At 44.8% G+C, this 15,182-nt stretch overlaps 1 protein-coding gene across 8 annotated transcripts in view; it reads right to left on the bottom strand.

Annotated features, from left to right (window-relative positions):
- Nucleotides 1-15,182, bottom strand: part of AFF1 (ALF transcription elongation factor 1) — a 149,280-nt gene that overhangs the window by 72,787 nt on the left and 61,311 nt on the right. For all 8 annotated transcript variants that reach the window (XM_082236320.1, XM_082236323.1, XM_082236319.1 and 5 more), the window contains 2 exons: nucleotides 8,400-8,520; nucleotides 6,702-7,598 (listed from right to left, as the gene is read on the bottom strand). In XM_082236320.1, coding sequence (XP_082092446.1) covers nucleotides 6,702-7,598; nucleotides 8,400-8,520 — 1,018 coding nt within the window. The remainder of the gene's footprint in view (nucleotides 1-6,701; nucleotides 7,599-8,399; nucleotides 8,521-15,182) is intronic.

Here is a 15,182-nt window from a genome sequence, read left to right as displayed (position 1 = left end):
CTGCCTGTGACAGTGGGCACACATTCTTGGCCTAACCAAACATTATGGAGAATTCTGCAATATAATAACCAGCAAAACTTCAGACTCCTGAAATGACCCCAAACAGAGATTCTGTTATAAAGAACTAGAAACTGGGTTAATGTCATAAGCTTTTCAGTAAAGGATTTAACCACCCTGCAAGTGTTTAGAACTTTAATAACGCAAGTGGAATCTACAACAAAATGTTGCAGCGTGAAGAGCTCCTATTCATGAACTCTCCTAGTCCCACCTTCACACCTCAAGACAGCCAACGTTCTGCAGGTTGTTATTTGGTTTTTTTAAAATGTATTTTTGTTAAAGATTTTCTTGATTTACAAAGGTATGTGCAATGTATCTCGTATTCCCCCCCATAACCATTTTTATTTTTTTACAAATCGTTTTCATCCATTGAGACATTAGAAAGAATACGAGGAAAGAGGTGGAGGGGGGGGGAAATATGAGTGGGGTGGGGGTCGGGTGGTGATGTTTCTATTTTACTTAATATATGTGGGGTTTCGTGTCAGCGTTGCTTGTGCAGGTTCTCTGCTATTCACTTGTGTTTCTTTGGTGGTGAGAGAGGTTGGGGTTGGCCTACGGTGTGGTTATTCATTTGTGGTTGGCTGTGGTGGTCTTTGTTTTCATGTTTGAGTGGGGTGGGTGGGTGTTTTGGATCAGGTTAGCTGTATTGATTTGTATGCTGTTGGTGGATTTTTGTCATTGTCTTGTTGGGCTGTGTATGTGATAAAGGGGAGCCATACCGGGGTGAAGACGTCTTCTTCTATTTGTCCCCGTGTCAGTTTCAGTTTATTGGTTAATTTTTCCAGTTAAGACTGTTTCCCATACTATTTGGTACCATTGGTCCATGCTTACTCCTGACAGGTCTCTCCAGTGTCTGGTTTGATGTTTCTGGCTGCTGAGAGTAGGTGGGTTATGAGTTCTTTGTGGTGTAAGTGGGCATTGTTGTCTTGGAAGATGTTTAGTGGGGCCAATTGCAGGTTGTTCTTTGGGGGGGGGGATTCCCACCCCTCCCCATTTTTATACTTCTTCAAACATTGGTGTTTTCCCAAGTATGCTAATTAATTTTTTTATTTCTCATGGGTGGGCAAGGCCAGAAACAAAAGTGGGTGGCGCTATGGATTTGAAACAATGGATTTGATGCTTCACTTTGTACACTAAGCTACATTCCAGGCATGCTAAAGTCAGGATTATTCCCCCCCCCCTGAAATCCATTTCTCCATCCTGGGAAGCAACTGGCATCATCGACATTCAAGGACACATTTCAGAAAGGCAAAAGCACAAAGTGAGGGTATGGCGCAAAGTCACTGAGGGATGTGGCTTGCAAGAGAGTCAGCTAGACAGAGGCTCGGAGGGCCTCATTCACTCCCTGACCCAAAGTTTCCTCCTTCCACACTACCACACTGGTTCTTGATATACCGATTCGATCCAGCATTATCGTCTCAATAGCACGGTTTGATCTGAGAAGAATTACACTGGAAGTATCAATTCTCATACCGCCTTGCCTTCTTATGTGGTCTGCTACACAAGGCAAAGGGTGCAAGGATCAGGCGCAAGCATTCTTGCAGAAGAGCAATACTGCACTTTTCATGCTGTTTCAGAGCAATGCATTTGATTCTGCGGCAGTGCAACACTGCACCGTGGTCTCCCATCTGTCAGATGAAAAAGATTAAGAGGAACAGCAGAGCAGGTTGGGAGAGCTGGGAGAAACTTCCAAGCCCAAGTCAACCAGTAGATACCAACATAGTTCATCAGTTCCACATGTTCTGGCAAATTTATTTGGATGCAAGCCTGCAAGCACCTCCACTTGGTGTCTGTGTGTGTGTGTGTGTGTGTGTGTGCGCGCGCGCACGCAAACATGCATTAAAATCTTCGTTTATAGGCAGGTTTTTTGGACAGAAGACCTCAGAGCAGCACAGAAAGATGCTAAGAACACACATTACGGTTTAAAAAAGAGGAAAACCTAAACCTTACAACTAGCCTTTCTTTCCCGTCTCCCAGAAAATACAGCGGAAGTTATCCACCAGACAGCCAGTTTACACTACCTGCCTATGGTCTCGGTCTCTCTCTCTCTCTCTCTCTCTCTCTCTCTCTCTCTCCCCCCTTTTTTCTCCCCCTTGGCAATCCAATGCTAGCTCAGTGCTAGGTTGCTGCTCTGCAAGACTTATGCATCACAACTGAACTTATCAACTCAAGGTAAGGCTCTCCCTCTTTTGACCCTTCAACATCAAGCATCCTGCAACCCACTCCTCCTGCCTCAGGGGCCAGGTGCGCACAATGCTAATTCCAGTTTGTGTCAAGGCTAGCCAGTGGAGAAGAGGGCCGCTGGACATTTCAGTTTAAGTTATGGGGGGGAGAGAAGGGGGAAGCTTACCTTTCAGCAAATGTACCAGCCCAGATGTCATTGCCCACCAGAGAGCAGCAACGACCAAACACCACGTTGGCATGGTGCAGGAGGGAAAGAGTGCACTGCTCTCTTTGCATGGCTCAAGCAGGATTGCACCCCTTGTCAATAAAGGAAAAACAGATACCTTAGTGGCACTGCTGAAAACCTTGTGGCAGGGGGTATTTAAATGCCCTCATATTATCCTGATTTCAAAGTGGGGCTTTCCCCACACAAAATCTGCCACTGATTTTTTTTTTTTTAAAAAAAACCACACTGTAAAAATGGATTACAAAAGGGTGTGCAAGCGCAAAACAGACTAAGCAGCTAAATGTCTGGTCTCACTTTAGAAGCTCGAGGACTAAATGCTGCTGTATTTCTGGGCATTGTTCTTCGCTCCCTCCCCGGCCAAACCTCTCGCTCCCTCCATTGTGTGCTACATCCCAGCCTTGTTGGAAGCTGTTCGCCTCTCATCTGCTCCTAAGTATTGCTCAAGTTTTTCCTGCTGGTTCTTGCTTATCCTCTCTCCTTTCATGTCTGTGCAAATTCCATCAAATCACAGAAGGATCAACAGCTTCTCATTAGCAATTCTAACCTATCACTTTCGGCAAGCTGTGCCCCACAAAATAAAGGCCAAGTAAAATAACAGGAGGCTTTCTTTATGTTCTCTTTCTCCTACCTGGGGTTGCCAGATGTTCTCAATTTAAAGGGCTGCATGTATTCAGAAAGATTACTACTCTGCACAAAGTGTGTCTCTCATCTCAAAACATCTGATTACTGACAGCACTCCAGAAAGCAATATGGCAGGTTAAGAACATCTCTCTCCTTCTCCCTCTCTTTTACTTTTATCCGGGCTATATTTGCACTCACACTCTCAGCTTCTAAGAACATCGGCTTATCAGCATGATTATCCTTGAACCAGAATGCACACTTCATTCTGTTTCACCAGTCAGGGACCAGAGAGCCAGTCCAGCCACAGTTTAGTATGACAATAACCATCTTGATGCTCTTGTGCTCCATATAAGGAGTTTGGAAGCTTTTAACTTCCACTTTTACTTAACCACAGTTAGTTGTGTCATCTGAGCCAACAAACTGCTGTTACTGTTGAAACTATGGCTCCTTTGAAACAAGCCAACTTGAAAGGAGGGCTTCACATCATGCTAAGCTATAGTTACATGATGACTATATAATGTTTAATGGCTGCATTAGGATGTCACACTAAACTACGGTTAGCGAAACCTCCTAACGCAGCCATTATACTCGCTATGGGAGTGTACTCGAATGGCAGCATGCAGAATTAGCATGTTATCATGTTAATGAAACACATGCTTTACAAAATGGGGAAATGTTGTGTTGTTGATTTTTTAAAAAGGGCTCCCATTCCCCTCTTTGAAGATTTAAAACAATGATTTAAAAGCCACTCAACCGTGTTCGCTACAAATGCCACCTCATGCTGAAACTTCCAGCTGCTGGTTTTGAAGTCCATGGAAGCATTATTAAACGTTGATAAGCCACAGCCTTCAACACAGCTGTGTTACATGCAAAACTGCAAAGGGCTCACTTTGGATCTAAGAAATGCAACATGGGTGCTTAATAAAACACAATTACTAAACGCTCTTTAGAAAGCAAAATATATTTCAAACTCTTTGCTTGGCCTGCATGCAACATGGTCTTCTGCAGAGAAGCAGGTTTCTGCCCTCCAGCCGACAACAACTTCTGGCAAAAGGCTCCCCAGTCAAAAACGGGAAGGCAGTCTGTCCTAGCTCTACTATGGGCTCATTAGGTGGCCAAGGGTAGGCCACCCAACTCAATAAACTTCATCTCTAATCTGAAATACAAGAACAGCAGTGATCCTACTGACATAGGATTACTGCGAGAGCAAGCACACACAAATAAAGATTGGGAAATAAGTAAATAATCTAGGAAGTGAAAAAGCAGGAATGGCCAATCCTGTGCAGTTTCCTGTCTGAGGAACACGTGACCTTTCACCTTGAAGAGCAACTCCCAAACACCAAACAGAATTAAGGAAAAGCCCTCTAAATGTAGTTAAGAAGGGTTGTAATAGCTGCAGTCAGTCCCCCCCCCCCTTCACTCCTCCTTGCAATGTCTCAAAATTCAAAGTACTCCATGGCAAACTGGGCTGTTTTGTGGACCCCAAATGTGGCCACTCTTTGGTCAGCAGCTCACTAGTCAGAATAATTCCAAAATGAGGCAGGCAGTCTCTCCAGTTCTAAATATAGGGCTTCACATGAAACAGCAACCTTGTGATGGGTCATGCATATATGAGCAGGTGTGGGCAAGTTCACACCCATACACTGCAAATTAAATATCTATTTTAACCGGTGGTGGTTGTTTTTTAAGGGTAAATGCCATTGCATAGCTTCTTGAATGCTGCAAGTTAGAGACAAGAGAATTTGGAACAGCAGAAAGGCTTGTGTATAGATTTAGCATGAGTACGAAGTGAGTCATAGCATAGCTATCCACTGAGGATTAATTGACTCTGTAGTAAAGCTGATTCCTCTGTTCAAATGGAAAGGCTGAACTTGTCAGTGTTGCCGTAAGCAGATGCCGTCAACAATTAAATTCACAGCTGCAGGTGGCAGCACACAAGCCTCGAAAACTCAGTGAGTCAATCATCGTTTGATGAAAGTGATGTCGAAGGCAAGCACTGGGGAAGAACAGTGGCTATCAAAAACAGGGGGGAACAAAATCCTGAATGCATTTAGGACCCAAATGCAGGAAAATTCCAAATCATACGCCAGCATCATTCGTAAGCTATAATCTGGGCAGTAAAGCAACAGAGGCCTGCTGAATTATGCCGTCGACGTCTAGGAGATTAGTAGACCCCCTCTGTAGTTTGCATTCCATCAGCAACTGAAAACATTTTGGCTCAGGCAAGTTTTTTGTTTGACCACAGTTTTGACTCTGCATTGTTCTTAGTTTTTATTCTGTAATTTTTCTATGCTGCTTCGGCAGCTTGTTTTATTATAATGCTTTTAATTTGCTATGTTTGCTGCTTCGGGTGGTTTAATTCTTGAATCAAAGTTTATAAAGTTATCTAAACAAACTCGCATGCATAAAAACCAAGAACAGAAATATTTAGCCTTGTAGCAATAAATATCCATGCAGGTTTTTCCCCTTTGGCTGTTGGCTCCTCTTAACAGTTTCACTCCAGATTAATCAATACGTAATAATTCCAACCACCTGACTGTGGTATCTGTCAGTTATTATTGGTGACCAAAATTACCCCCTCCCTCAATAAACAAACACAGACAATAAAAGCCAACACCCACACACAAAACACCACCTGAATCCATATTGCTTTTGTCTAAAGTCTATCCTTGAACTGCTTTTAACAAGCCTGCACAACCAGGTGCTTAACAGCTGTTGAACAGGGCCTGCTACACCTTTCTCATTCTGGCAGGTATAATTGAAAGAGGCGGCACGCACCTCAGATCCGCTCAACCTCCTTTGCCATCACCTTTCCCCAGTCTGAAAGGTCTAACAAAGTACTTTTTTGATGAGGCAGAAGAAGCAAACATTCCAATTCCCCAGGCAGTGTCCTCTCCTACAGATCCCAAAACCAGTGCCAGAAAGGATGCACAGAAAGCTTCAGATTCTCACTGGGAATTCTGGGACTTGGCAGTCCCAGTTCCTGATGGCAAGATATGCTATTGCCAGGAACTTGAAGCACCAGCTGCCAATGTCTCCACCTATCCTGACATTTTTGGGTCCTTGAGCTGGGGGGAAGTAGCAGCTGCAGAGGGGTGTTAGGAGTGTTTGCTTGAACATTTTTTTAAAAAAAAGCTTTGTTCCACTTTTGCTGTGAATGGGAGGGCGATTGTCCATTCCTAGCATTGAGAAGCTTCTCAGCCCACAATATTCTATTAAAAGTTGGCTTCTCTGCAGCAATGATTGTACTGTACAGTGGTACCTCGGGTTAAATACTTAATTCGTTCTGGAGGTCCGTTCTTAACCTGAAACTGTTCTTAACCTGAAGCACCACTTTAGCTAATGGGGCCTCCTGCTGCCACCGCACCACCGGAGCCCGATTTCTGTTCTTATCCTGAAGCAAAGTTCTTAACCTGAAGCACTATTTCTGGGTTAGCGGAGTCTGTAACCTGAAGCGTATGTAACCTGAAGCGTATGTAACCTGAGGTACCACTGTATATTGGTTAAACCTAATTATTATTATGGATTGCCCTAAACCAAAACAAGTAAATATGAATAAATCACTTTACTGCACCAAAGTAAAACCAAAACAAAGAGCAGCAATTCCACTAACCTCAGTCGCTTCAACAGGTATTTTCAATTTGGGCAAGCTGGGCAAGTTGGGCTTGACGTTTGTTTTCACGTTTGCTATTTTCCCGTAGGACTGTTCGTGGTATTCCTCAGGAAGCGGCTTGAGTTCCGGCGACTCGTCCGGAGCTTGATCTTGACCATCCATTGGCCTCACGTAGGCAGTCGGTTTCTGCTGTATTGCACTGGTCTTTGATGACAACGATGCAGGGAAAGTCTGGGAGGAAGGCTGAGCAGCAACAGCTACAGGAGCATTCAAGCTGTCCTGGGTTTCATTCTCACGTGTTCCAGCCACCAGCTCCAGAGAAGGGGAGCTATTCTGCCCGTGGTTTTTGTTGATGCTGCCAAGAGACCTGGAATTGACCCGTTGGCTGGAATGTAGAGGCGACAAGGGTGCTACAGGGGAAGACAACGAGGACAGCAAGGGAGAAAGTTCCAAAAGGGAGGGCTGCAACTTGCGGGCTTCTTCAATGCATCTTTCATTCTTCTTCTGGCCTCTGCTGTTCTGGCCTTCTTGAGTCTTGCGGCTCTGCTCTTGACTTCGCCTCTGGTTGCTGGGCAGCCCACCGCTTTGTGAGGCCAGTTCTATCCTTGAGTGAATTTTTTGGTGGTGCAGAGAGTTGCCCACAGAGGGAGCACCTGAAGCAATGGGTCCCAAGGGCTTGCGGTGATGGCTACCATTCTGGAATGAGGCAGGTACCACGTTGCTGGTCTTTTCAGGCAAGAGTGGACGATCTGGCTTGCGCTGAGGGATCAGAGACATGACGCTTGTGGGGATCCCTATGAAATCTTGCTGAGACTTGATGGCGATAAGCTCCTTCATCTCTTCGTAATTGCCAAACATCTTCTGAATCCGGCTGGATAGCTCATCTGCTTTGTTGTTCTGAAACAGGGAGGAAAACAACCGCGAAATGGAAGAGGTGAAATTAAACCATTCCCGCCCCCCTCAGTTCACTGAGGATGTCCTCACTCCTTAGCAGATTTTGCTACTATGCAATGAAGAGAACCAGGGTCACAGAAAGGCATTTCTGCTTATGTGGTGCCAAACCAAAAGGTGAATTGAAGAGTGTGGGACAACACAGGTTAACAGAAACCTAAATTCAAGTAGCCCGATACCTATAATCGCAATAAAATATTATGTACAATTTTTAAAAAACTAAGTGTCAGTTGTCCAAGTTTTTTCTTTTTAAGTCATGCCACTGCTTTTATACTCAAATGACTGCATCACTGAAAATCTGGAGCTCTCTTACAGCTAGAGTGAGACTGCAAGCCCAGCATTTTCTGGTAGCAATTCTCCAGTAAAACACACAGAGGTCTTGCTAAGCCCTGCAACATGAGTTCTTTAAAGCAGGAAAGCCAGGCATTGAATCTGGGATCCTCTGCACTCAAAGCACATGGTCTCGCATTGTGCTATGGGCCCTCTCAGGTTCACTTCTTGCTGATCAATTTCTATCTGCACATTTTTATTTACATCCCCACAAGCAAGAGAGGCTTGCTTCTGAAAGAAAGCTGAAGGTATAGAGATAAGAGTCTGTGGTTTCCTTGCATTGGCAAGGACCCCACAGCCACTGCCTGGAGACAGCAGAAACGCATTAGGCAGGGCAAAGAAGCCAAAGACTCAATCTGTAAATGCAACAACTCCCTGCTGCAAATCCTGCTGTGCAATGTGAGATGGTGCAGATACCTTGTAAGGTTCTCCAAAGAGAGGGATATCAGCAGGGAATGATTCTTTCTCCTGGAGAGCTTCCTGATTCCTCCTCTCTTTTGCTTGGATGCGGAGCAAATTTCTCTCTTCATTGTACAAGCTGTGGGCAGAGAGAGAGAGAAAGAGGGGAAATTACTACCTAGGCTATGCTTCTGCAATTAACAAAGTACCTCCTCAAGCCAATAAGGGCTTTCTAGAATTGCAAAAGGCAGGTAGGTAATTAAACTAAGCAGGGACCTTGCGCTCAGTAGCTAAGCAGACAACATAGTTGGACAACACAGCGCATAGATACATGCCTGCAGGCATGCTGGGGAGACTCAAGGAAAGCAAGACATGCTTGCATAAAAAGTACTCTAGCAAACCTTTTGTATACCAAAAATAGACTTTTCCAAGGTCCACACATAACTGCTTGATGTGGCCTTTACAGAAGTACTGAGGAGGTGGTTCGCACACCCTAGTCATCATGTTCTTTATTCCAGACACTCCATGGACCCAAGAGATTAGGGACAGGCAACTCCCATTGGCCTTGTTTCTTGCCTTGCAGAGGAGTAACCCAGTAGATAAGAAGTTAAAAGTAGTTGTTTACCAGAGCTATAGATGGCTTAGTCCTTAGCATAAATATGTGTAACACAGCTTGCCATGGGAGTGGGGGAGCTGAAATAATAATAAGCCATGCAATGGGGGGCACTGATGACACACCTCTCGAAACCCAAACAGCTGTCTTTATAGAGATTTCATCAGGCCTACTTCTGCTTCCTTTTAAAAATACATTATCTCAGAGATCACCATGAGGTTGAAATCTGTGGCTTTGTGTTGCATGTTATGAAGCACATACAGTTCTGCTAATTCATTGCAGCCAAAATGACCCCAATCATCAAGTGCTGCTCCTACTTTTCCTCAAATGCTTCAAATTACGAGGTTTCCACAGCCTCCCTGGACAGGTTTGTTCCACTCGCCAATTGTTCTCATGCATGGAAGGATTTCTTTCCCCAGTATCTACCTTCCCACAGGGATCCTGGGAATGGGAACATGCTCTGGCCCAAGCCCTAGAAAACCACTTGCTGTCAGTCAGTGTAGACAAGAGCTAAAAGGAACAATGGTCTGACTCAGTGTAAGACAGCTTCGTATGTTCCCTATAGATATGCCTGAGAAACAGCAGGGGCTACCCTTGCCTGCCCACTTAAGTCCATTATTTCTTGTCCCATCTTGACACACACACACACACACACACACACACACACACACACACTGCTACCGCCTGCCCCCGGCCCCCAACAGCCTGCTCCTAGCTGAGATTGTGAAAACTGCAGCAAATCCATTTTCCCAAGCAGCAGCAGCCATTTTTTGGCTTTCACGCTTGGACTGAAATTTGGGGGTGTTATTACACACAGTAATGCACTGGGAACAAGGGAAAGAAACCACCGTCTTTTCAATAACTTCATGGAAAAGGCCGCAGAATGTTGATTTGTTCGGAACAACCGCTACGTGTGAACCAGGGCCTCTAAAACAACTGTTATTATTCTCTTATCAACACAAAGCTGAGAAGGCAAATGTGCATTGCCAGAGGACAACAGTGTTATGTAAAATATCTGGCAACGCATCGCCGCAGAGCCCCTGTACCCTTCTTCTTCTGCCTTGCATACCCCAGCCATTAATGCAATTCAGCAGAAAATGCTTCCACACCAGTCCCATTCATTTCAGTGGGTTTTAAGCAGGCCTTCTTGGAAGACTGCTCTGCTCTGTCATCAGCCCTTACAGATTTGTCTCACCAAGTGGCCGCCACCAATTTGAATCATCTCCTGCACCTCTCTGTCTGGAGATTTGCACAATGAGTTTCAACAAAATGCCTGGATTTTTTCCCCTTCAGGTAACACAGAGACAGAGGCTTAACAGCTTTGTTGAAATGAAAACATTATTCTTCCACCAGACTGGCTTATTTTAAATTTAAAAAAAAATTCCCACCATTCTTCCAGCTGGCCCTAGGGGAGTTGCCCCACCTAACAATGCCAAGCCTATGAAAATCTCATAGAATCTATGCAACTTGCTCTTGGGCAGACTGAGGGACAGTGAACGGGCCTGGGTCTAAGCTTTGTGGATGAGCAGAGATTTGAACCTGCATCTTCCCGGTCTATGTCCAAGTCTTCACTCACTAGGCCACTCTGCCTCTCAATCCCGTTGCTCGGTGCAGTTTGAAAGCACGTCAAAGTGCAAGTAGATAAATAGGTACCGCTCTGGCGGGAAGGTAAACGGTGTTTCCGTGCGCTGCTCTGGTTCCCCAGAAGCAGCTTAGTCATGCTGGCCACATGACCCAGAAGCTGTACGCCGGCTCCCTCGGCCAGTAAAGCGAGATGAGCGCCGCAACCCCAGAGTCGGTCACAACTGGACCTAGTGGTCAGGGGTCCCCTTTACCCTTTAATCTACCTTTTTATACCTACCACCCACAATTTTAGCATCCAGAAAGACAAATACATCTTTCTGGATGCTAAAATTTCCTTACCGCCCACCAATGCTCGATGGAAGGAGGATTCAGTTTACGCTGTACAACCCCCTACTGCCCACCTAGAACCCTGAAATGCCCACTAGTGGGCGGTAGGGACCAGGTTGACAACCCCTGTCTTAGCGGCTCCAAATTTGAGCCTGTGTTCCTCAGAGCTACAACAGGCCTTCTATGCATGGCACCAAACTGGCTCACAAGAAATGCTGGGGGTGTGCGTGTCACATTATAGACTTCTCAGCATCATTCCAATTTTAGCATATGTGGAGGAAACACAAAGCTATGCCTGCCAACGGCCCACAGAAGGATGAAATTTGACTCTCCAAACCCACGGCGAAAGTCAACAAAACTGGATTCTGCTTAAGAATGTAAGGCATTTTGAATTAATAATCAAGCGCAAGGAAATGTGGCCTTGGGGGAAAGGCATGTTGCTTGTTTTTGTTGGGAGGCACCCCACGAGCGTAACTTGGATGAATGACTTGTTTCACAGCACAAGCAGTGAAATCATACAAAAGTGTTATTGTGGGGTGGAAGTGCAATATACCGCGGGTTAAGAGTGGTGGTTTGCGTGGGCCCACTCACTTCCTCCTTATTGAGGAGCCATGGTGCGGTAATAAGGGAAAGCTAACGAAAAGCAAAAGGCCCTGATGTTGGGAAAGATGGAGGGCACAAGGAGAAGGGGACGACAGAGGACGAGATGGTTGGACAGTGTTCTCGAAGCTATGAACATGAGTTGACCAAACTGCAGGAGGCAGTAGAAGACAGGAGTGCCTGGCGTGCTCTGGTCCATGGGGTCACGAAGAGTCGGACACGACTAAACGACTAAGCAACAACAACAATGAAAAGGGCCTTTACACCTGGTTTTCAATCGGGGAAACATAACAGTAATGTAACTAGGGTGGTGCTGACAGGAGTGCAGCTGCTCAGGTTGAAACCTCAGCTTCCCTCTTAGAATCGCAAATTGGCAATGTTACACCGACAGCAGAAGCTACAATTTGCAGAACGCACCTGGCAAGGTATAGACCTAACAACCACCTACCCCTTTTGCCCCATTCCCCGCACTGGACTGTTCGGTCCCTTCCTATCAATACTGCCTTGCATCCAGTTTTGATCCGGTCCTCCTTTTCCTCCTTGCCGAGAAGCCCTGCACTGCCTCCCACTGCAAGATGGAGGCTGTAAGCCGTCCTATGCAGACACCTGCGTCTTTTGCCTTCCATGCAGCTGCGCTGGGAACAGGAAAAATTTGGAAGTTTTCCTCTGACGTATTTATCCTGCTCAGGCGTAGCCACAGCTCTTGCCGTACTTAAGTTCAAGAGGTTCCCACACCAGGAAACTCCCCCTTTTCCCACTGCCAAGTCACTGCTTTCAAGAGGATACAAGAGGAATGGAAAGAGTTAAGAAACTTAAGGTGGCAGGGATGCTGAACAGGAGCAGAAACTCAGAGGCCTCTGGAATCACCACGCTTGTGTTGTGACAAAGCAAGTTAGTTGCTGGCGTGTTATTGGGAAACAGAAGCTCTGCTGCTGCCATGGCAACGGCAAGCCCAGACCACTGACTTAGCTAGATCCATCCATTTATCACATGCAGGGAGGCTGCTTGCTTTACAGTTCTTAAACATAAAGAGAAGTTGTTGACCAGCAACATCTACCTTCCTCCTTTCCCCTTGTGCCTAGGTTTAGTGCGCTGGAGAAAGCTTGCATATTCGTTTTATTAGCAGGGGTTTCTCTCTAAAGGAAGCCATTGCTTTTGCTTACTCGCTGTTCCGCTGACCCAAATATAATGGCCTTTAAACCGCTCGGGTCTGAGTTTCTGCACTACGAGTTAATCTCACCTTGCAGTATTTAGGGCGCATTAAAAATGGCAGAAAGGCAGTTACTTTTCTCTTTCTCCCCCCCCCTCACCCAGACCAATCCAAAACAAACAAACAAACAAACAAACAAACAAACAAATACCCAAAACAAGATGCAGCCTGAAAAAACTACAATAACAGAATTTCTATAATTCATAAGCCTTTGAAACCCTTTGCTATCATTATATTCCGCTGAGTGATCACTGAATCAAAAAATTGAATTTAATCTATTAAACATATACAGTGGTACCTCAGGTTAAGTACTTAATTCGTTCCAGAGGTCCGTACGTAACCTGAAACTGTTCTTAACCTGAAGGACCACTTTAGCTAATGGGGCCTCCTGCTGCCGCCGCACCGCCGGAGCACGATTTCTGTTCTCATCCTGAAGCAAAGTTCTCAACCTGAAGCACTATTTCTGGGTTAGCGGAGTCTGTAACCTGAAGCGTATGTAACCTGAGGTACCACTGTAACGGCAACCGAAGGGGATAGGTATGGTTACGTGCCAGCCCAGTCTCTGCTGAGTCATGAGCAATGCTTTGGGCATCCCAGGCACCTATTCAGGGTCTGCGTTTCCTTCGGGACAATAAGGAACAGCAGAGTTTGTGGTGTCTTTATGATGTATGGTTTATTTACACACACAAACCCGGAGCCTAGAAAGGAAGGGCTCACCACAACAGCACCCCCAAGGATGCCAGCTTATTCCATAGTAGCAGTTTCAACATCCTTTCTCTGCAGCCTCTATTTGCTCTGTGGGGCAACTTTTCCTCTCTGCTTCCTGGTTATATCACACTTCCTAAACTAAGTCCTTCATCTACATGAGGGCTCAATTCATTTGCATCCTAGCACCTTTTTCCTTTGATGCTTGGAACTCCTGATCACCTCACAAATAAAGTTTGTCTCACTTCATTAACACTTGTTGATTTGGCTAGGATTACCATGTCCAATACACAACCCAGGAAATGTGCCTAAACCCAATTAGCTTTTACAGATGCTTAGAATATACACTATGCTTCCTTAGATTCTAATTCCTGGGTAGTCTGACACATGGTTTTCAACACAAGCTTAATTAATTAAACACCTCTAACTCGCTACAGTATGAAAACTTTATCGGAAGTGACCATTTTGCAGATTCATACAGACCCTGGTCATATGAACTGATGAAGCTGGCTAACAAGATGCAGGGGAAAAGAAATTCCTCCAGGAGGAAATCTTCCCATTACTTTCCCCCCCTAGAGGGAGCTTTCTATTTCTAAAAATGCACCCTTCCATTAAAAAAGCATTAGTAACTTAATGGAGACGAATCAAATCAACACCAAACTGAGCAGTTTCAATGTTGAAATTAACTTTTTTTCAGGTGACACCTCCTAGAAGGTGCCAGTATTCTAAACTAACACACAGTATATTTGCAAACTGGAACAGGGAACAGAGGAGGAGAAAATGAAACCAAAAGAATATGCACAACTAAACATGAATATGGGGGGGGGGGAGTATTGGGATGGTTTCATTTCAGATTAAGACAGATTCAATTATAGTCCATGAAAAGACACTGACTGGTTTTAAACGTGCCTTTTACAAAGCATGCCATCCCATGCAAATAACTATTTTTTCTATTGTTATTATTTTATTTTTAAATAGTCAGGTGATTTCATAACATTAGCTGCAAGTCAAAGCCAACTTAAAATTCTAATTCTATGTAACTGGCAAGTGAAAGTAAAACCCAAACTAAAAAAAAAGTGTGATTGCATTAAACCACATTAAGTGTATTGGGGGGGGGGACTTAACCAGTGGCGTAGCGTACAGGGGGGGCCGGCCGCACCGGGCGCAACATCTGGGGGTTAGGGTTAGGGGGCGCAAATCCATGGGTTAGGGGGCGCAAATCCACGGGTTAGGGGCGCAAATTACTTGACAACCCACGCTACGCCACTGGACTTAACTATTAAATATTTCAGTAAACTCTGAAAAAATACATAAAATTAACAAGGTGTATATAGATCATTTTCATTTTGCTTACTAAAAGCAAAGCAAACATGATACAACTGATCATACTCATTTCAAAGTTTTCTAAGCCTCTGCTGGGGGGGGGGTAAATTCCCCCCAAAATGTGCAAGATTTCCTAAACGTCAAAGGAAACCAGCCTTTCTTGATCCAACATTTGTGACAGCATTTTTTCATTCTATTTTAACATACTGAAGCTGCAACACGGATGTGAATTTAAAAATTGATACTATTACATAGGCTGGGCATAACCCAAGCAAAAAAATTATTTAAGGATACCTTTCAGTAAAATTAGTGCTGGACTCAAGCACTGAAACTGATGATATTCAAAAAGACTGAACTGTGTAAAAGCAGTACAGCACTGGAATGTTTCAATGTATTGTGTTTTAATGACAAGAATATCATTTCCATTACCATCCAACCT

This window comes from Podarcis vaucheri (genome assembly GCF_965113315.1).
Source record: "Podarcis vaucheri genome assembly, chromosome: 9".
In the NCBI taxonomy this organism is placed as follows: Eukaryota; Metazoa; Chordata; class Lepidosauria; order Squamata; family Lacertidae; genus Podarcis; species Podarcis vaucheri.
This window is presented reverse-complemented; position numbering and strand designations above follow the sequence as displayed.